We start from the raw sequence: 20,810 nt of genomic DNA, 5'->3' as shown, positions 1-20,810 counted from the left end.
CGGCGACTGATAAGCAGAAAATGATCCGCAGCGAGTGAGAAAATTGTAAATAAAAGAGGAAAAGTCAGCTCGCCAGTATGGCATTTTTTTTTTGGATATTATAACTAGGGCTGAAACGATTCCTCGAGTAACTCGATTACAAAAATTATTTCAAATTCCTCTGCCTCGAAGCCTCTTTTAATTCATTTTACAGCTCACGTCACGTTCTTGTGCAATTATTTTGTGTGCGTGTGTGTGTGCGCGCGCGCGCGTGTGTGTGACAACGCGCTTAGGTAAAAGCGGAAGGAGACGCGAGGAGTTAGCGGTCTTTTGATTTGAGCGCGCGTGCGGGCTGCACAATGTCAATGAGCAAAGAGAAGAAACAAACAGGAGAAAACGACAGAAAATGTCCAAGTTTTGGGACACTATCAGAGCGTCTGTTTTCAGCAAAAGGAAACATTTCTTCAAAGCGCAGGGCAAGCCTTTTATATTCTGATTAATATATATATATATATATATATATATATATATATATATATATATATATATATATATATATATATATATATATATATATATATGTATATACTTAAAGCACTCGGTGTGAAACCATGCATGGCCTTTGTCCAAGTTCCTGTCCATGTTTTTTGCCTCTTAAATACCACAAAGCATTCCAAATTAGACAGTAAAGGTTTGTTATGCCTGAGCTGTAGATTTAGAATCTTTTAGTTCTGAAAGTTAAGTTGCATGACTTAAAGGCAGAATTTTTGTATTATTATTACTATTTATTTTAATGTATACCTTAGTTTTGATACTTTTATCATTTATTTTTTGTTTTTGCATCTCAGAAAAGGGTTCATTTAAAACCCAGAATGTATGACACTTAAATGTACTTAATTCTTCTCAGTCAACTTTGTCATTGTTCACAGTACAAGTACAGACAGAGAAACAATGGGTAATATCTAAAGGTTTATTTTTGATAGAAAATATTGTTGTATGCATTGCATACTATACATTTAAAAAATAAAAGTTAATTTTTCTAAAAAAAAAAAACAATTAGTTATTCATTTTAAGAGACCTGTCTTATTTTCTCTTGTATATTTAATATCGCTCTTTAATTAAGCAAAAATACATTTTATCACATTACTCGATTAATTGATGAAATTTCTGGTAGAATACTCGATTACTAAAATATTCGATAATTACAGCCCTAATTATGTCTACAAAAATATATTTGAATAGTTCAACTTCAAGTATGATTAGAGTAAGAATAAATTGAGTTACTTTTTCATATTTCTGCAGGTTTTATATTTCAAACAATGTTACTGTAGTGTATCAGGTTTGTGTTTTATATTACAGATGTATCTCAGTCGACCTCAGTTTTATTTATGTTTACAAAACACTGCACATATTTTAAAACACTTTATTCACCAGAAGGTGAACAGCTAGTGAACTTCCTAGCACTAAACTTGCACTAAATTCTCAGGTTTCTCTATGTTTATATTTAACACTTTGCACTATTTTATTACACTTTATTAAGCATTTCTTACATTTTCTTTCATTTTGCACCTTAAATGTTAAGAGATAATTGTTAAGTGTTCATTGTGACTTTAGACTTATGTTTACATTATAATTATTTGAGTTTTCCTGGTTGTTGACATTTCTGTCTTAATAACTGAGGGGATTATGATCAGAGGAAGGATAAGTTTAAAATAAAAATGTTTAAATGTAATATATTTTTCTCCTGGTTCTTATTTTAAATGGGCCATAAAAAGTGCAATAATTATCGATATCGACTGATATGAAACACTGATATTGTGATACAGTTTTCGGCCATATTGCCCAGCCCTAGATCATGGTAATCCAATTTTAATGGGCTCTAATATATAATTAGTATTTAGGGAAAATATAGTGAAGTTTTTGTGTGTGTAATCAGTACATTAGAAAATCTAATCTCAAATTCAGTATGTAAAGCACTATTAAAGTTAGCTTTAAGATACAGGGCACAATATATCAAAATTTGACAAGATCTGGTGGTTTGGTAAAGCACATATAAACTCAGCAATTAAGCCTAAATTAGATGCTATTTCCAGGGGCTAGTTAATTAGCTAACAAAAATGATTCTGACTGTAACTTTGTGATCGGAATTCAAATTCAAATTTCAATCCTTTTTTTTACCTTATTTTTATTGTCTGTGTATTGGAAGCGTGTGAATGTAAAACAAATTCCTTGTATGCACAAGCATACTTGGCAATAAAGCTCCTTATGATTCTGATTCTGATGTGTTAGAAGTATGTTTTTTTAATACATGCAATTGAATAATCACAATAATCACCATGTGAAAAATCAAATGCATGTGCTTTTCTTTATTCTATGTTTCATTTAACTACTAGCATAACTGCTGGGATATGGAAAAGTATGTGAGAAGGAAAATTACTGTATGAAGTAGCCTATGTGTGAATAGAATACTGCTGTGCTGTCTATGCTCCATGAATGAAGCTCTGTTCTCATGATCATGAAATCTGTACTCGATTGCTTTCTCCTACCAGTGTAACAAATTCGCTTCTTAGCTTTAGTTATACACTCTGTGTAATGGAAAACACGTCGTATATAAGTGTTTATGAACCTGCTATAACGAGTACACTATTTGTGCACATTCTTTCGGTCTGCATGATGGCTAAACGTTGATGCTACCGCGGCAGGATAATGAATCGAGTACTGAAATCATCGCTCGGTTGTCTATGGCCGCATCAGGAACCAAATGAGCAAAAACGGTGTGTCTTTGCGCTCTTATTTCAGTTATAAATAGCTAGTGACATTGAAGAAGTAGGTCGCGGCAGCAGTTAGTGTTACAGAGCCAAGTTCTAGCTAAAAAAAGTGAAAGAAGCAGCTTGTAGCAGCAAGTGAAATGTCTTCACTGATTTCATGCGTTTATGCTAACAAGCTGTTGACTTAACTGGCTAGCAAAGCTATCAGGAGGTTCTTGTGTGTACCAAGAAACGTGTATTGTTTTTTATTTTTTATTGTTGTTCCGGTTAATAGGACGAAAGTACAAATGCCTGTGAGCGCTTAACTTCTTAATTTCCTCTATAGACGTTTATCAGATACTGCTTTAGCCTGTTAGCTGCTTTAGCCTGTTAGCCAGCTAGCTAGCAGCACAGAAACAGGACCTGTAGGTACATGTGCATGCTCTCGGGCTCCTGTAGTCGCCAGCGTTATAAAGTGTTTGCTTGATTTTTTTTAAAGAGACAGTAATAAAAGCGAGTGAATGAAAGGGGTTAAAAGTAACAGTCGTCGTGGAGCGTTTGTCACTCAGGAGGGAATAATGCAGTAGCTGTGTGTGAGGAGGCTTCACTTCTGGCCTCAGTGCTGGATGTAGATGATGCGGATGCCCTGGTTCATTACTGTCATTAACCGAAGAATCATGAAGCTCCTCGTCGCCCTCGGTCTCATCGCATACATCGCCTGTGAGTACACAATACTTGCATCACATCACACGGCTACTTCACGTTATTCAACAAACTTTAAAGTCTTGTGTCAGGTTTTTTTTAATTCTGATGTTTCCCTGTTCATTTCACCTGCTGGCTAAACTGGTTAGACCGCGTATAAACTGTGCCATTCGTTCAGCTGAGTGTAATTATGGAAATATGCTAAATAAAATCATTGTGATCTGTGTTATTATAAGCGCAAAGCTCTTGCACCTAGATGGAAACAACACACACACACACACACACACGCATACACACACACAGCCCTAGAAGCAATTTGGCATAGACAGGCCATTTACATGCATGTTTTTCAGAGGTGAGAAGCAGTCTAATAGCTCACAGGTGACTCACATGAACACACCATGCAAAAATTCACACAGGACTGTTCTCAGGACTGAATCAGGGCTCCTGAAGCTCTAACAATGATACATTTGCTGTCCAGATAAAAAGCAAACTGAAAAGCATACTGATTATCTCTAGCTGAATACTAACATGTTGCTATCTGATCAGATTGAATATATATTCTGATCTGACCCACAGTTGTGTTTTATGCCCAGAACTACTGTGATGTTCACTGAGAAGAAACAGGTTTTGTATTTAAACACAGGACACAATTGTCTGTCAAATCTGACTATTGTGCAGATAATCTTCATATAAAGAACATAACAATGTGATTTAAAAGGCTGCGCATGTCATCTTTCATAGTAATAAATTGTCTACCTTCAAACAAAATGTGAGCTTTATCTGTCCCTTTGTTGTGCACTCAAATACAGGACTTGCTTACAGCTTGTGTGCAAACAAGGCAATAACAGAATACAGCTGGTGGTTACAGTGTATCATAGTTTATTTAATAAAATTGTTTTGTTAAATCTTTAACATTATGTATTTTAGTGAGATATGACTGGTTTGCAGTGTTTACATTTTAGGATATGTATTTTTTATATTTATATGAATTGATGTATTTAAAAAAGCAACAAACAAACAAAATAAATTTTGAAAAAAACTATTTTTTGCCCTCTGAACAAACACGTAAAACATATCACGTCCTCACCTCTGGTAACCTGTCTTCAGAAGCTTGCCAAGAGTTAGTCTGATTATTAACTGAATGCCCAGCCATATCAGATCATCACTGGTTCCCAGCTGATATCAGGATCATATACAAAATGCAGAAAAACATAATTTATTAGATTGAAAGTGGTCATTAACTTCATTTAATAACATATGGTGAGTTAGTTAGCTAGTTAGTTGTAATAATACATTAATAGAGAATCAGTGAACTACTGTATCTGAGTTCCAAGAAAGTGGTTGTGTAGCTATAGTCCTTATTCTTGTCTACAGCATACAAAGACATTCTACAGAATTGTGTACTTTAATATATGGTGTACATACGGGTGTGATGTTCAGGTGTTGTACCCAAATGAAACTGTTTGTCTTGAAAATTGAAAAAGTCTGATTATATCAAGAGAAAAAAAAAAATATATATATATTGTAGCGCAAAGAGAAAGCCTGCACATTATTTTAAAATAAGACAGAACATTTTATTTTATAATGTGCTGAATGTTAAGTCATGTGCAATATGGTGCAAAAAACCCTTCCCACAATTTTTTATAGTATTTTTCACTCTTTAAAAGTGACTATAAATCTATATCAGATACTTGTTATACCCTCACCGGCCACTTTATTAGGTACACCTGTCCAACTGCTCGTTAATGCAAATTTCTAATCAGCCAATCACATGGCAGCAACTCAATGCATTTAGGCATGTAGACATGGTCAAGACGATCTGCTGAAGTTCAAACCGAGCGTCAGAATGGGGAAAAAAGGTGATTTAAGTGGCTTTGAACGTGGCATAGTTGTTGGTGCCAGACGTGCTGGTCTGAGTATTTCAGAAACTGCTGATCTACTGGGATTTTCACGCAAAACCATCTCTAGGGTTTACAGAGAATGGTCCGAAAAAGAGAAAATATCCAGTAAGTGGCAGTTCTGTGGGCGCACATGCCTTGTTGATGCCCGAGGTCAGAGGAGAATAAAAAGGCAACAGTAACTCAACTAACCACTCGTTACAACCAAGGTATGTAGAAGAGCATCTCTGAACGCACAACACGTCGAATCTTGAGGCAGATGGGCTACAGCAGCAGAAGACAACACCAGTACTAGTAAGGTGTACCTAATAAAGTGGCCGGTGAGTGTATATTATCGTGGAAATATTTTTTTTTCAGAGGCTTGGAGTCTTGATGTCAAAAGGTAGACTTTTAATTATGCAAACAAAAAGTCAGTCTGCAGAGTAACAAGGCCATGGATCATTCTTACATACATTTCTAAAACACTGTGATCTCATCAAGCTCTATTTTTTCCCTTTTTTAATTGTCACATCTTGGAATTGGCAACACAGTTGTTACTAACTCTTAAGCGATCCACTTTACTTTAATGATGTCAGATGTTTTAATTATTTATTTTTTGTGAAAAGGTTACATTCTGTTCTTATCTGGTTCAACATTTGGTGACATTGATGGTTCTTCACTGCTTACACAGTGCTTGTTAGTAAAGTAAGAACTTCAATTTGCTATAGTTTCATTGAAATATTTCATAATATTCATAAGCATAATAATAGATTTTTTTTTTTTACTTTATTGTTGTAACACTTTCTTGCACACAATCATGTTAATGTCTCCGTTCATCTGTTGTGATGAGCTCTCCGTGGTGCTGAACATCCTTCTCAGCAGATTATTTTTTATTATTATCACTATTTTTTGTTATACTGTTGAACAATATTAGATAAAGTACTTGATGGTTAATGCATGAAACCTTTGTGATGCTGTATCAGGATTAAATTACCAGAGCATACAGATATTGCTTCCTTTTCTAGTAGTACAATTTACCTTTACAATCAGTCAGTTAATTTCACAAGCCAGACTGCGTACTGCTTCAGTATCAGGACAATATTCCGTCTTATTTCATACCTGCTACTGTAATAATTCTTTTTTTCTTTGCAATACAGTTTTCCATTAGAAAAAGGAAAATATATCAGTATTAAAGATGGACTTGAGGTAGTGTCTGATCTTTAAAATGTATTGATAATTAGGAATCAATCAGTGTATCAGCTGACCAACAAACCTGACTGGTTCCACAGATGTATTGCATTCGTGCAAATAATGCTGTTAAAGTGCAGAAAATTCAATGCTTCAAATTATGCAGATACAAATCAAGAGCTTCAGTAAATGTTTACATCAAACATCAGAATAAAGATAAGGTGTGATCTCTGTTACTGTAACCCTGGCATGGTTGTTGGTGGTTTGTGTATTTCAGAAACTGCAAATCTCCTGGGATTTTCACACACAACAGTCCCTTGAGTTTGCACAGAAAGGTGAGAAAAAATATTAAGTGAGTGACAGTTCTTTGGGTGGAAACACCTTGTTGATGAGAGAGATAGCCAAAATGGTTTGAGCTGCCAGGAAGGTTATAATATCATATAATCTTAGCAAAGACTAACTTAACTAAGTCTTGTAAAAACTGTATATCCTGCACTTGCTGCTATTGCACTCTGGTTAGACCTAAACTGCATTTCGTTGCCTTGTACTTGTACATGTGTAATGACAATAAAGTTGAATCTAATCTAATCTAATCATTCTTTACAACCGTGGTGAGCAGAAAGCATCACAACAGATGAGTTACCACAGCAAAAAACCATAACAGGTTTAACTCCTGTCAGTCAAGAACACAAATCTGAGGCTTTCATGAGCACAGACTCTTGTCTTGTCATTTTATGTCTTGTCTTGCCCTCTATTTTTTCTTGTATGCCAGGGTTAAACAGAGATCACACTTCTTCTCCATTTTTCTGATGTGAAAATTAATTGCAGGTTTTGACCTGCATTGTTTATGCATTGTGCAGCTGCCACATGATTGACTAATTAAATAACTGCATGAATGAGGCGTACAGGTATTCCTAATAAAGCAGATGGTAAGTGTATCTTCTAGTGGATGAGGTGTTTAGCTTACTGTCTGTTTACAAAGGTAAAAGTTGCTCATTTAACCTGCAAAGGCAGATGTACATTTTTGTCGGTGACTACATATTACCTGGATTCAAATAAATCAATAAGATCTATTGCATTGGTGACATGTTATTAGTGTTATTGATGCCTGTTATTAATGTTTTCTTGGTTTTATTCCCTTTCCTTTTTTTCTCTGCTTTTTTTTAAGCTGTTTGGGGAACCTACACCAACATGAGGTAAAAAATGTGACTTTTGGATGTCATTTAAAAAAAGCAAAAAGGTTTTTGTCATATGTTGTATGGTATAAAACTGTTTTAAAGAATATACACTCCATGAGTATAGTTAAAGGAACAGAAGCTTACCTAAACCTGTGACAAACATATATTGCAACATTTGCTGGGTCGGAAAAATAGCAAGAAATAAAAAATATATAAAAGTTTCATAATGTACAAAATGTATTTCTAACAGTCAGCAGAATCACTTGCTGAATTAAATTTTAATAAACCAGTGAAGCAATTTTCCCTATCTGTATTTTAAGAAAGAAGGATAACAGTCGATCTTTTATCTCCTGATCAGAATGAATGGTTAAAGTTCAGCTATTACAGTAGCAACACTGTAGATAGCAATGCTAATTCACATAGGAAGGAAAGGAGTATTTCACTATGAATTAATCAGATGATTATAGTAGACAAATTGAGGTATACAACATCTACTTAACATTACCTCCACAGTTCAATTTATTCTTTCTTTCTTTCTTTCTTTCTTTCTTTCTTTCTTTCTTTCTTTCTTTCCTTCTTTCTTTCCTTCTTTCCTTTCTCACTTTCTTTATTCTTTCTTTCCTTCCTTCCTCTTTTCCTTTGCTTTCCTTTCTTTGCTGTATATTATCATGCAGCTTATGATGACTGTAATACCAGAATGCTTTCACCTTAACTGTTCATCTGTTTCTCTTCCACACAGGATGATTCAGGAACATAGTGAGCTGAAGATTGAGCAGAGGATAGATGAGGTTTGTGATGATGAGCTTTATTTTTTCCTTCTCTGTCACTTTAGTTGTTCAGACTGATGCTTGGTGAGAAACTACCCAAACACATTTTTGGTTTCTTAAAAAAAAAAAAAGGATGTTTTCTAAGGCATTGGGAGATTACACTACAGCACACATACAAGAGGAAGTTAATAATGTAAAAAAAATATTTTTAATCATGTAAAAATTCTAAACAAAAATCACAGTCTAATTTTGGTTCGATCAGTTATGATGTTGAATATTACTGTGTTTAATTATATGGCGTTAGTTGCTTCTAATAAAGTGCTCAGTGGTTTTACATTAACACCAGACACCACTCTTATCATCATAACCTATTTGCAGCTGCTACACAACAAAGGAAGAAACTGATTAGCAGAATGTGATCCGCATATCTAGTTGACCTTATAAATTAAATACATTTTTGCATGCAAATGAAGAGGCTTCTTTAAAAGCAATATATTTTCCCCGTTGGTGTATAAACGATAAACCTTTAATTATTTAAAGAAATGACTTTTTATATCATTCAATTTCTACCCCATCTGCGAATTGCCCCTTTAATTCGTTTTTGCTTAACTGTAACATCTTGCACATTCACTAGTTAATTACCGAATAGATTTGTGATATTTTACTGGTTTATCTGTTATTTTGCAAGATTTTATTTCTTTTTTACTTATCATTACAGGCTGTTGCGCCTTTAAGAGAGAAAATTCGGGATCTTGAACTCAGGTATATTTGCATTCACCATCATGATGAAATTATTATTATTTTTTAAATTGATTGTTTACGTGCCTTCGCTGACATGCTGTGTCTTTAAATATCCAGCGCTAGCTTGGACAACTTGCAGCAGAATTTTCTGACGTGAGACACGAATCAAAGCACTTGTTCTTTATGAATGATTTTGATAGTTGTTGACGCATGGAGTATGAACAGCATTGCTACCTCATGGGAATTATCAGGCTTAAGAGAGACTATATCTCTCACACACACACATATATATATATATATATATATATATATATACATACATAGATATATAGATTATTTCAAGGCAGGATTATGCAAGATCATAATTTAGTGTTTAGGAGCTTAAGTGCAAAGATTGCACCAAAATCTTTCTGATCTTTTTGATCTTGACCTTTAAGAGTAGCTGCAAGTCTGTTGTTCAGTAACCTTTTCTCTTTTTCTATGCTCAGCCTACTTATTACTTCCCAAATTATTTAAAGTACATGGTCTTGTGTTTGCTAAAACATTACATGGAATAACTAAAGGGTTTGAGCACCTTTACTTTTTTTATATACATGTAGGTGTATTTCTTTTCCCATTTATTTATTTATTTAAACTCTACTTTCAACATTGATGGTCTGATTTCTTCTACTTGCATGATTGACATCCTGCTGTTTAAAATGCACATACATAGAGATATGCAAGTGCTTTCATATGGCACTTAGCTAAGTGTTTAATAATTCAGAACACACCAGAATAGCCTGCCGAATTAACAGGCTTCAAGGGACCATGGTTTCTGAACAGAAGTCCAATTTAACTTTGACGTCCCATCTGAGATTCTCAACATTGCGCATGATTAATTGTGTGATGACAGTCTCCAAAAATGTCACCATCTGGATGAGGTAGATTTTATTATTTAGCTACCTATGATGGTGTGTTTAGTTGAGTTCATGCAGCTGCTGATTTAAAGCTCAAGGTCATAGCTGAACCAGATGATCGCCACCAGTTCTTATTACTCCTCACCATCATCTCTCTTGTTAGTCTAAGAGAAATAAATTGATTCAGTTATGGGAATATCAATCTCGTAATTGTTGGCCTTTTCATCCTGAAACAATTAAAGAAATTATATACATTTTTTTCTGCATGTTCACACATAGAGCTTTCAGCACTTCATGCCACTAAGTTAGAAACATTCTAAAGAGAGGTTTGGTGTTTAGGTGTTTGGGTTTTAGGTTTGTTGTCATATCATAGGAGCAGTAGCCGTGTGTGCTCTCTGTCATGGATCACGTCCGCTCTACTGTCTTTACCCTCATTAGAAGTCACTCCATATTCGCCTCGACTTTCGTAAATTTTGTTGTGTTGCTTTCTATTCACTTTATCACTGCGAGTCACTGTATGCGTGAACATCGCAGTAGGCTGTGTGTCATTCGGGAGCAAGTTTTCTTCAAACCCTGATTGTTATTTTCCAGTTTAACACAAAAGTATCCACCTGTGAAGTTTCTCTCGGAGAAGGATCGCAAGAGGATTTTGGTAAGAATACACCTTCTTTTACATTTGAACATTTTATTTTCACTAAAGTCCAGACTAGAGGCCCAGGAGTGTCTTGTCCTCAAGTCAGTGTGTATGGCGTATCATGCATTAAGTGTTTCGCTTATAAATGGAAAAATTTAAAGTCGTCTTTTGTCATTTTCTCCTACAAATTTAAGTCTATACTAAGCTTTTAATTTCTTGTAATGGCATTGTCACATTTTTTCTGCAATGTAGTGCACTCACTAAACGAATGAATCAAGAGAACAGATATTAAATTGTAGTCTAATCTTGGCAATGAGATATGGCAAGGATGAGAAGAAATTCGTCTAATTTGTTTTCACTAGGGTTGTTTAGCATGTGAGTAGCTCACGTCTATATGACGTGTAGAGGTGTTTAATGAGATCGATGAATAAGAGGAAGGCATTCAGTCGTATTTAATGTACCAGCTATGATTACTGATGGAAGCTAGCCCTCACGTTTTTTAGTGAATTAGTCATTTAATTCATCCTTTCTGCTGTAGATCACTGGTGGTGCAGGCTTTGTGGGCTCCCACCTGACTGATAAACTGATGATGGACGGTCATGAGGTAACTGTGGTGGATAACTTTTTTACCGGCCGCAAGCGCAATGTAGAGCACTGGATCGGCCATGAGAACTTTGAGCTCATCAACCACGATGTAGTAGAACCCCTCTATATTGAAGGTGAGTATTCCTGCACTCTTACACAGTCTGAAATAATAAAAAGGAAAACCGACTTGACATTTTAATTCAATTCTTTGCCCAGAGGGATATATGGATGTGGCTATAAAGATAACACTGTTTATGAATAGTTGTAATCCTGTCATAACATTACATTGTAGAGCCGTAATTAAGGAACAGAGATTAAAGATTATACAAAAGATACGTAAAAATAAGATATATACGTAAAAATTATAGGCTGTATATATTTCCTTATTGATTGTTACACCAAATGTGCTCCTGTTGGGATAATTATTTCAGATTTAAAATACAACCTTTGAGTTAAGAGAAGATGAAGATGACGCGTAGCCTTTTATAGTTCATTCTGAAGCATTTTGCATTGCTGTTTTTTTTCCTTCCTTTTCAGTGGATCAGATTTATCACTTGGCCTCCCCTGCATCACCACCCAATTACATGTATAATCCAATCAAGACCCTTAAAACCAACACTATTGGCACTCTGAATATGCTTGGTAAGTATTGTTAGCAGAGTCTGTGTTTTCTTTTTGTTTTGTTTTTTTTATTCTGTGTGTCCCGGAAAAGATAAATAGAACCCCTTCATTCTAGCTTCAATATTGGTCCACCTTTACTCTCTAATTTACCCTTTACCCAATTCTGCATCAGTTTCTCCAGCTGCAAACAGCAGGAAAAAGGAAGTAACAGGAATTACGTGCTCTTCGTGAACTTGCTCGCTTTAATGTACTTTGCACAGATATTGTAGCTTATAAAGAATATTACTGCCTGAGTTAAAGCTCCTCCTTTTTCAATAGCTGTACCTTGACTCTTTGCCTTATTCTTGCGTCTCTCTTCTTGTTGTTCTTTATTCTCAGGTCTGGCGAAGCGCGTGGGTGCTCGACTACTACTTGCATCTACATCAGAGGTGTATGGAGGTATGGGAGTAACTAATGAAAGTGTTCTGCTTAACACTGCATGTGTAAATATGATCAGCTTCAAACAAGGTGCATAACACTGTCCAAGTTCAAATCTTAAACGAAATGTGACGAAAAGATGAAAAAGTAACTGAGTGTTATGCATCTGTAATGATTGGTTATTTTCAGGGGAGCTTTTAAGAAAACTGTGCTTTAGGACACTGTAGTGATTTGAAGCAAAGAGACAAGTGTTGTGTGGTGAGCTGAAGCTGAAGGACACACTTGACTATCTCAATTTGACACTCAGATTGACTCCAATATAATGAGCCACACACACACACACACACACACACACACACACACACACACACACACACACACACACACTTTTAGCCTCCCCCTCTCTGTGCATTGTTCAGCTGGCTAGGCACAGCAGGGTGTGTGAAAGTGAGTTCTCTGGGGCCGTGTACTATATTTGTGTATGCGTGTTCGTGTGTGTGAATAAATGGACAGCTTATCTTATCAAATTAACATTGTAGCTTAATGATTTGCTCTTTGTGTACATGTAGATCCAGAGGTACATCCTCAGAATGAAGACTATTGGGGTCACGTCAACCCGATCGGACCGAGGGCATGTTATGATGAAGGGAAGCGCGTGGCTGAAACTATGTGTTACGCATACATGAAACAGGTACATCTCGGTGTTACTACTGAGCTACTCATTAATAATGGATTTATATACAGTATTCTTTGTTGGGAGAGACCAGTGAGGAACTCACTGGTATTAGAAATGGGGCAAAGAATGATGGGGAGCAAACTAATAAATCTTAACTGGAGCTTAATTTTGTGTAGTAATAGTTTATTTATTTTTTTAGATTTTTTTTTTTTTTTTATAAGAATCATGGAGTGGTAATAATAGGACCAAATCTATGTAATGGATTTTTTTGTCATGTCCAGTAAAGGGTAAATCCTGGAGTCAGTGGGAATTAAAACATTTTTTTCCTGTGGGTGAACTTTCCAAGTGTCTACATCATTACTAAAACAACTGAGCCTGTAAACACACGCTCTATAGTTCTTAATGCTCTAAATTGTAATAAAAGCTCCTTCCTGCCCCACTACTAAGCATTATTCCTCTGGAGGGTTGGCAGTACTGTAGTGGGGCTTTTGATAAACATGTAGTTTTGCTTTATCTGATGCTTTTCATTCTGGAGAACTGTAAGAAGAATTCAGTTGAGGTTTTTATATTCATTAGAGTTGCAGTGCGGTATTGCCTTTAGAGCAAAACGTACTAGATCGTGATTTACAAAAAAAGACAGAGAGGACAAAAGCCTATAAGCTGGATAAATAAACACCTTTTTATCTGTCTATAGCAGTGTGCAGAAATGTACTCGCATCCTGAAGTGAACACAGTTCTGTTCTGTTCTGCATTTACATCTGCATTTGTTTGGAGCTTATTAGCATACAACAGTATTTCATTGTGGATTATGTATATTTGAATTCTATACATCATATTAATCTCACATTACTGTCGCTCTCTCTCCCTCTTTGTCTGTCTCTCTCTGTCTCTGTCTTTCTGTCTCTGTCATGAATGTATTGGAATACTTTTGTTTTTACTGTACACCTGAAAACATTTAGGTTTGAATTGAAAAATCTAAATTTCAGATTTCATTTTCTGGTATTTACATAGAGATGAGTTCAACAACTTACAGCATGACAACTTTAGTTTGAACACTCCAGTTTTTTTTGTATCTTGTTGCCCTGGTGTGCTCTGTTAGATTGATTGTTGGTTTGAGGCCTGGGTTTCATCTGTGACGACTGCATTTGTTGTTAAAAAGATAAGCCAACATGAAGGTCAGCGAGCTAGTCATTGGCCAATATAATTTGCAATATCCTGAGAAAAAAACTACTGGAAAAAGCATATTTTTGGAGGGGAAAGTGCCTGGCCGGGGCTCTATTAAATGAAACAGTAGTATTTCAAAAAAGAAACAGAAGAGGAACATGTAATTTGGCTATAAATGCTGTTGTAATCATAGATTGTAACCTGTACTAAAGCCCATGAGGAAAATGTTGTAGGAGATAAATGCCATTTTGGCAAAAACATTTTTCTTGACTATCTCTCTAAGTGATTGGCAACAGCCTTTGGTGGATCAGGCTGGATCTGAAATCTTGTTGTCATATCATCAGTTAATTTCTTATCTCCTTCATGCAGTCAGAGCCAGGCTTGCTGTGTAATGTCATCACTTTCATTATCTCACTCTTTTTTATACACGCATAGAATTACATGACCATCATGGAAATGTTTTCAGAAGGACAGATAACCGAATAACCAGAGATGATTTTTAGACAAGCTGTCTTCATCTCTTTGCCCCTAATGCAAAATGGGGATGAGGCCTGAACTCCTCAGTTGAAACAGTTTGATGTAATGTTATGTTGTCTTATTTTTAGAATCAAGTTCAGAGACAGTCTGCATTTTGTGTGTAAAGCACAGAGCTGACTGGGTCGTTTTTCTTCTAAATATTTTCCTGATGATTTCCTGATATGGGTGAAATCCTCCAGTTCTTTAAAGATCCATATATCTGTATAACTCACTCTTTTTCACAAATCCATAATGCCAGTATTGCAGGAGTAGGGGCTATTATTATTGTGCCTTTCTTACTTTATCTCTGTTAAACCAGGGAATGCATTGGAGCAGCACGTCCAGTGTAGATTTGCTAGCAGTCAACCCCGTTTGTTACCTCAGGCTAGTCTTTTATTAGCAAAATGTCAACACATATGTCAAGTTCTCCTGCCATCTCCTTGTCTAATCAGATTACTACTTCTCATATCCACTTATACTACTTTACCGCTCAATTTACACAAATGTGAACATAAATACCTGCACATATACTTATACTATATATATATATATATATATATATATATATATATATATATATATATATATATATATATATATATATATATAGTATATCAGTCAGGCCCATAAATATTGGGACACCGACACAATTCTAACATTTTTGGCTCTATACACCACCACAATGGATTTGAAATGAAACAAACAAGTTGTGCTTTAACTGCAGACTGTCAGCTTTAATTTGAGGGCATTTACATCCAAATCAGGTGAACGGTGTAGGAATTACAACAGTTTGCATATGTGCCTCCCACTTGTTAAGGGGACAAAATAATAATCATAAATCAAACTTTCACTTTTTTAATACTTGGTTGCAAATCCTTTACAGTCAATTACAGCCTGAAGTCTGGAACGCATAGACATCACCAGACGCTGGGTTTCATCCCTGGTGATGCTCTGCCAGGCCTCTACTGCAACTGTCTTCAGTTCCTGCTTGTTCTTGGGGCATTTTCCCTTCAGTTTTGTCTTCAGCAAGTGAACTGCATGCTCAATCAGATTCAGGTCAGGTGATCGACTTGGCCATTGCATAACATTCCACTTTTTCCCTTAAAAAACTCTTTGGTTGCTTTTGCAGTATGCTTTGGGTCATTGTCCATCTGCACTGTGAAGCGCCGTCCAATGAGTTCTGAAGCATTTGGCTGAATATGAGCAGATAATATTGCCCGAAACACTTCAGAATTTATTCTGCTGCTTTTGTCAGCAGTCACATCATCAATAAATACAAGAGAACCAGTTCCATTGGCAGCCATACATGCCCACGCCATGACACTACCACCACCATGCTTCACTGATGAGGTGGTATGCTTAGGTTCATGAGCAGTTCCTTTCCTTCTCCATACTATTCTCTTCCCATCACTCTGGTGCAAGTTGATCTTGGTCTCACCTGTCCATAGGATGTTGTTCCAGAACTGTGGAAGCTTTTTTAGATGTTGTTTGGCAAACTCTAATCTGGCCTTCCTGTTTTTGAGGCTCACCAATGGTTTACATCTTGTGGTGAACCCTCTGTATTCATGCTGGTGAAGTCTTCTCTTGATTGTTGACTTTGACACACATACACATACCTCCTGGAGAGTGTTCTTGATCTGGCCAACTGTTGTGAAGGGTGTTTTCTTCACCAGGGAAAGAATTCTTTGGTCATCAACCATGGTCCATCAACCTTCCGGGTCTTTTGGTGTTGCTGAGCTCACCGGTGCGTTCCTTCTTTTTAAGAATGTTCCAAACAGTTGTTTTGTCCACGCCTAATGTTTTTGCTATCTCTCTGATGAGTTTGTTTTGTTTTTTCAGCCTAATGATGGCTTGCTTCACTGTTAGTGACAGCTCTTTGGATCTCATCATGGAGAGTTGACAGCAACAGATTCCAAATGCAAATAGCACACTTGAAATGAACTCTGGACCGTTTATCTGCTCATTGTAATTGGTATAATGAGGGAATAACACACACCTGTCCATGGAACTGCTGAGAAGCCAATTGGCCCATTACTTTTGGTCCCTTAACAAGTGGGAGGCACATATGCAAACTGTTGTAATTCCTACACCGTTCACCTGATTTGGATGTAAATGCCCTCAAATTAAAGCTGACAGTCTGCAGTTAAAGAACAACTTGTTTGTTTCATTTCAAATCCATTGTGGTGGTGTATAGAGCCAAAAATGTTAGAATTGTGTCGGTGTCCCAATATTTATGGACCTGACTGTATATACACATACACCACATACCTTAACTGGAAAGCTGAACTTATAATAGGAATTTATTCTTTTCCAACTTCATGGGTATATAACAGTACAGTGAGATTCAGTATTGAGTGAGATTCAGGTCACTGCACTCTTTCTGGCCCAGCACTACACTTCTACACTCCAGTATACTGTGTTCCTTCTGCAGTCTAGAAAGAATTTCTTTTTTTTTTTCTCGGTTTGCTTGCTTTATTTATTTTATTGATTTAATTTTTTTTATTTAAATACTTATATATTGTGATTTTTCCATAAACTGCAGTTGTCCATTTGTTTGGGGTTGTTACAAAATGGGTCATAATGTCTGCTAATTCCCAAATATGTGATTTAATGTAAAATAGATTAGAGTTTCACGTTTTTCCATTAGTCTCCATAGAGCTCATAATGACAAAATGATTTTTAGAAATTATTTTTCAATAGTTTTTTTTAATTAAATATCAATTTTTTTCTTTATAAAATCTCTTTTATATTTATACACACACACACACACACACCACAAATACAAATAAAGTTTCTTTATTGTGTTCTCAGGAGGGGGTAGAGGTGCGAGTGGCACGGATCTTTAACACGTTTGGTTCTCGCATGCATATGAACGATGGCCGGGTGGTTAGTAACTTCATCCTGCAGGCTCTACAGGGCGAACCCCTGACGGTGAGCTTATGTGCACAATGCCCTAAAGTAACACACTGTACTGTGCCAGTGATTTATTCTTTTTTCATGCTGCAACACAATACTCTAAGTGTTTTAATGTATGGAGAATGGAGCCTCTAATGATATCATTTTAATATATGTTGTGTATCTTCTCTTTTTTTAGGTTTATGGTTCAGGATCTCAGACTAGAGCATTTCAGTATGTCAGGTAAAGTATCAGTCACCTTCACTGTCATGTTTACTGTGGTCTGACTGTCACTCTCACTGACTGACTCAAGCGCATACGACTATAAAAGCTATGAAGAAAGGCTTTGCTAGTCAAAGTTTCATAGTGAAACTAGTTTCAGAAGTTTTGTTCCCCAAAGACTGGGTTTTGATATCTTCTGGTTCTTAAGTAGCCATTTTTTTAAGTATTCTGATGTGCCTTTGTTCTATAAGTGTCTGATTTAAATAATCGTATTCAATACAAGTGACAGGTTTGACATGATCTTTTCCTTGCATACTTTTTTAAATGAGATTTTCACCTTGTTTTGCATTCTTTTCCATGCCCAGCGTTTTGGCAGACACCCTTTTCTAGAGCAGCTTCTATATTATTTATGCAAATTGAGAGGTTAGGGCTTGTATAAGGGCCCAGTGGTTACAGCTTGGTGGTCATGGGATTTGAGCTCACAACCTTCCTATCAGTAGTCCAAAAACGGAGCTGTCACTTTCATTCAGAAGGCATTACAGTAGATGAGGACGGACATCAATGGGAGGAATAAAGATGCTGTTTGATGAAGTGGTGGAGCCAGAACATTTTAACTTGGGTTTCCAGAGTAGGATAGATTTTCAGTGTTGTGGTTGTAGACAAGCAAGACATAATGCCAGAGTCTCTGAAAGCTTCGTCATGCTCAGTATTGCTTTGTAACATTTTTATTCCTCTTCCTTTCTTTCAGTGATCTTGTGAATGGTCTTGTGGCCCTGATGAACAGTAACATCAGCAGTCCTGTTAACCTGGTGAGAATTTTACTTATTAATTGGTTGTTTGACTGAATTTCTAAGACATTTCTGTCATTATGTAAGGAACATTTTTACCTACTGTCTAATAGGGAATTTTTACCCACTGTCTAAATTTTCTTATAAGAATTGTACCTTCAGTAATTGACTGAAAATTGAATAATGAACATTATTCTTCAACTATGAAGTCATTTGTCCTATTATTTCCTATTAATTCCATACGTCGATACTTAGTTTGATTTTCCTTAATGATCTAATGCTAACTAATAACTTCATTTCTTGGTTGTATTTATGGTCAGCGTGTTTGTAAGTGTAAATTTTTTTGTATTTCATTTGTAGAACATGTAGATTTCACATTTCTACACAATTCTCACTGGCAGTGATGATGAATGGACAAATAAAGTAATCCAAACTGAATACATGTTCCAGAAAATAGAGCAAAAATAATGACAATCTGTAATTAAATAATTCATTCCTTCATTAATGATTTTAATACTTCACTGACAATGAAATCTGCTGTCTGACATTTCGAAGCTTTTAATATTTGCCATGTAATTTCTCAGCACGCATCAACGAGCGCATGAAGCAGAGGATGATTTTTAAGTGTGTCGCTCTCACATGTCTGGTGCGTTCTGCTTTCAGGGAAACCCTGAGGAACATACCATACTGGAATTTGCTCAGATGATTAAAAGTCTGGTTGGTGAGTAGTAAAGCAGTGGTGTTCTATTAAAGACAGCTAGGATCTCACTCACACATGCTCTCCCCTCACTTCCTCCTTTAACTGATGTCTATTACTGTTTAAATGTCATCATTCTGACCCTGATTCTGCTTTCCTCACTCTGTCTCGCTGTTCAGTGAGTCGCAGTCATATCCAGTTCCTACCAGAAGCTCAGGATGACCCTCAGAGACGGCGGCCAGACATCCGCAAGGCAAAAATGCTCCTTGGCTGGGAGCCTGTGGTGAGCACTACAATGCATTATTAACTGTAATGAAATAAACATGCCCAGAATTTGTTTTTGTGTAGGTGTGTAGTATGTGAACATATTTATAGTTAGACAGTGTTTATATTGAAATTGAAAGATGTAGATGTGTGTAGATGTAATATAACCCCACAGACCTTGTTGGACATGTACTGTGTTTACTATTGCAGTTACTATGGTAACCACATGAGCGATACAAGCAATATTCACTTTTTTTTTTATACAGAGTCAGGGGAACTGAAAGAGATTTGCTGTTTGGCCGAAAAGCTGCGGAAACCTTTTCTGACATTTAAATCCCAATAGAGAAAAGCTTTCTGCAGTCATGAAAATCACAACCTCACAACCTAAGAAAGCTCATTCCTTGTTGGGGGTTTTGTAATGTGTAATGCATGTGTGTGTGCTTCTTATTATAGGTGCCATTGGAGGAGGGGCTGAACAAAACTATTCAATATTTCAGCAAGGAGCTGGAACATCAAGCCAATAATCAATATATTCCCAAACCCAAGGCAGCCCGTATGAAGAAAGGCAGACCAAGACACAACTAGAGAACAGGCTTTCTCTCAGGGATGCTGGGACCGTGTGGCCTCATGTGGCCTCGAGCAGCCAATTCTCACTGAGGGATTTTCCCCATGAACTGGGGGATTTGGGGTTCTTTTTTGCCCTCAGTTTTTGGAAAACTGTTCTATTGAGAACTGTCTCTTTTGATCTTGCTTTTCAAACGTGTGCCTCAGAAAAAAAGAGAGAAAAACCAGACGCCGAGTATCATGTCTTGCACTTTGGATTTTGTCAATTGCCTATTATTTAAGAAAATGGTGAAAAAACTCCTTTTTGTGATTTGTGCATTTATGCCGGCCATTAAGTTTGATGTGATTCTTTTTTTTTTTTTTTTTTTTTTTTTTTAACTAATGTCTTTTTTTCAGCGTTGAGATTTATTATGGAGCGTAGTGATATCCACTTTATTTATCTTGAATGTGCTGCAGTGGGACGTTCTGCGCTAATCCGAAGAAAAGAGAAAACGATGTGAAACGTGTTTTCTGCTTTTTTTTTTTTTTTTTTTTTAAATGTCATTTTGAGCCAAGTCTACTGTTGCCATTGTCATACTTCTTCAAAGAGAACAAATGCTTTTTCTGATTTCAGGTGAAAAACAAAAGCTATTTTAATAAAATATTTACACTGTACATTATACTGCTTTTTAACTCTCACCTTCTTTCAT

General features: G+C 36.2%; 1 protein-coding gene across 2 annotated transcripts; it reads left to right on the top strand.

Annotated features, from left to right (window-relative positions):
* Positions 1-2,685: 2,685 nt before the first annotated feature.
* uxs1 (UDP-glucuronate decarboxylase 1) lies at positions 2,686-20,782 on the top strand. Of its 2 annotated transcripts, XM_060876235.1 has the most exons (16): positions 2,687-3,446; positions 6,774-6,831; positions 7,665-7,692; positions 8,414-8,462; positions 9,160-9,203; positions 10,670-10,730; positions 11,251-11,431; positions 11,835-11,939; positions 12,297-12,356; positions 12,905-13,026; positions 17,503-17,622; positions 17,786-17,829; positions 18,557-18,617; positions 19,260-19,317; positions 19,473-19,576; positions 20,011-20,782. In XM_060876235.1, exons 3-16 carry the CDS (start codon positions 7,688-7,690, stop codon positions 20,140-20,142), a joined length of 1,146 nt encoding a protein of 381 aa, XP_060732218.1. In that variant the 5' UTR covers positions 2,687-3,446; positions 6,774-6,831; positions 7,665-7,687; the 3' UTR covers positions 20,143-20,782. The 2 variants fall into 2 exon arrangements, with proteins under 2 accessions (XP_060732217.1, XP_060732218.1); XM_060876234.1 differs by lacking the exon at positions 6,774-6,831 and having other exon boundaries at positions 2,686-3,446.
* Positions 20,783-20,810: the final 28 nt, after the last annotated feature.

Source organism: Tachysurus vachellii, chromosome 8 (assembly GCF_030014155.1).
Source record: "Tachysurus vachellii isolate PV-2020 chromosome 8, HZAU_Pvac_v1, whole genome shotgun sequence".
In the NCBI taxonomy this organism is placed as follows: domain Eukaryota; kingdom Metazoa; phylum Chordata; class Actinopteri; order Siluriformes; family Bagridae; genus Tachysurus; species Tachysurus vachellii.
Note: the sequence above shows the minus strand (reverse complement) of the source record. Positions and strands in the feature narration are given on the sequence as shown.

Bases quoted from the DNA above. Each gene is read 5' to 3' on its own strand.
- uxs1 (XM_060876234.1), top strand. From the start codon at position 3,359: ATGATGCGGATGCCCTGGTTCATTACTGTCATTAACCGAAGAATCATG. The intron at 3,447-7,664 runs GTGAGTACACAA...CTTTTTTTTAAG, and splicing joins TCTCATCGCATACATCGCCT to CTGTTTGGGGAACCTACACC. The intron at 19,318-19,472 runs GTGAGTAGTAAA...CTCGCTGTTCAG, and splicing joins GATGATTAAAAGTCTGGTTG to TGAGTCGCAGTCATATCCAG.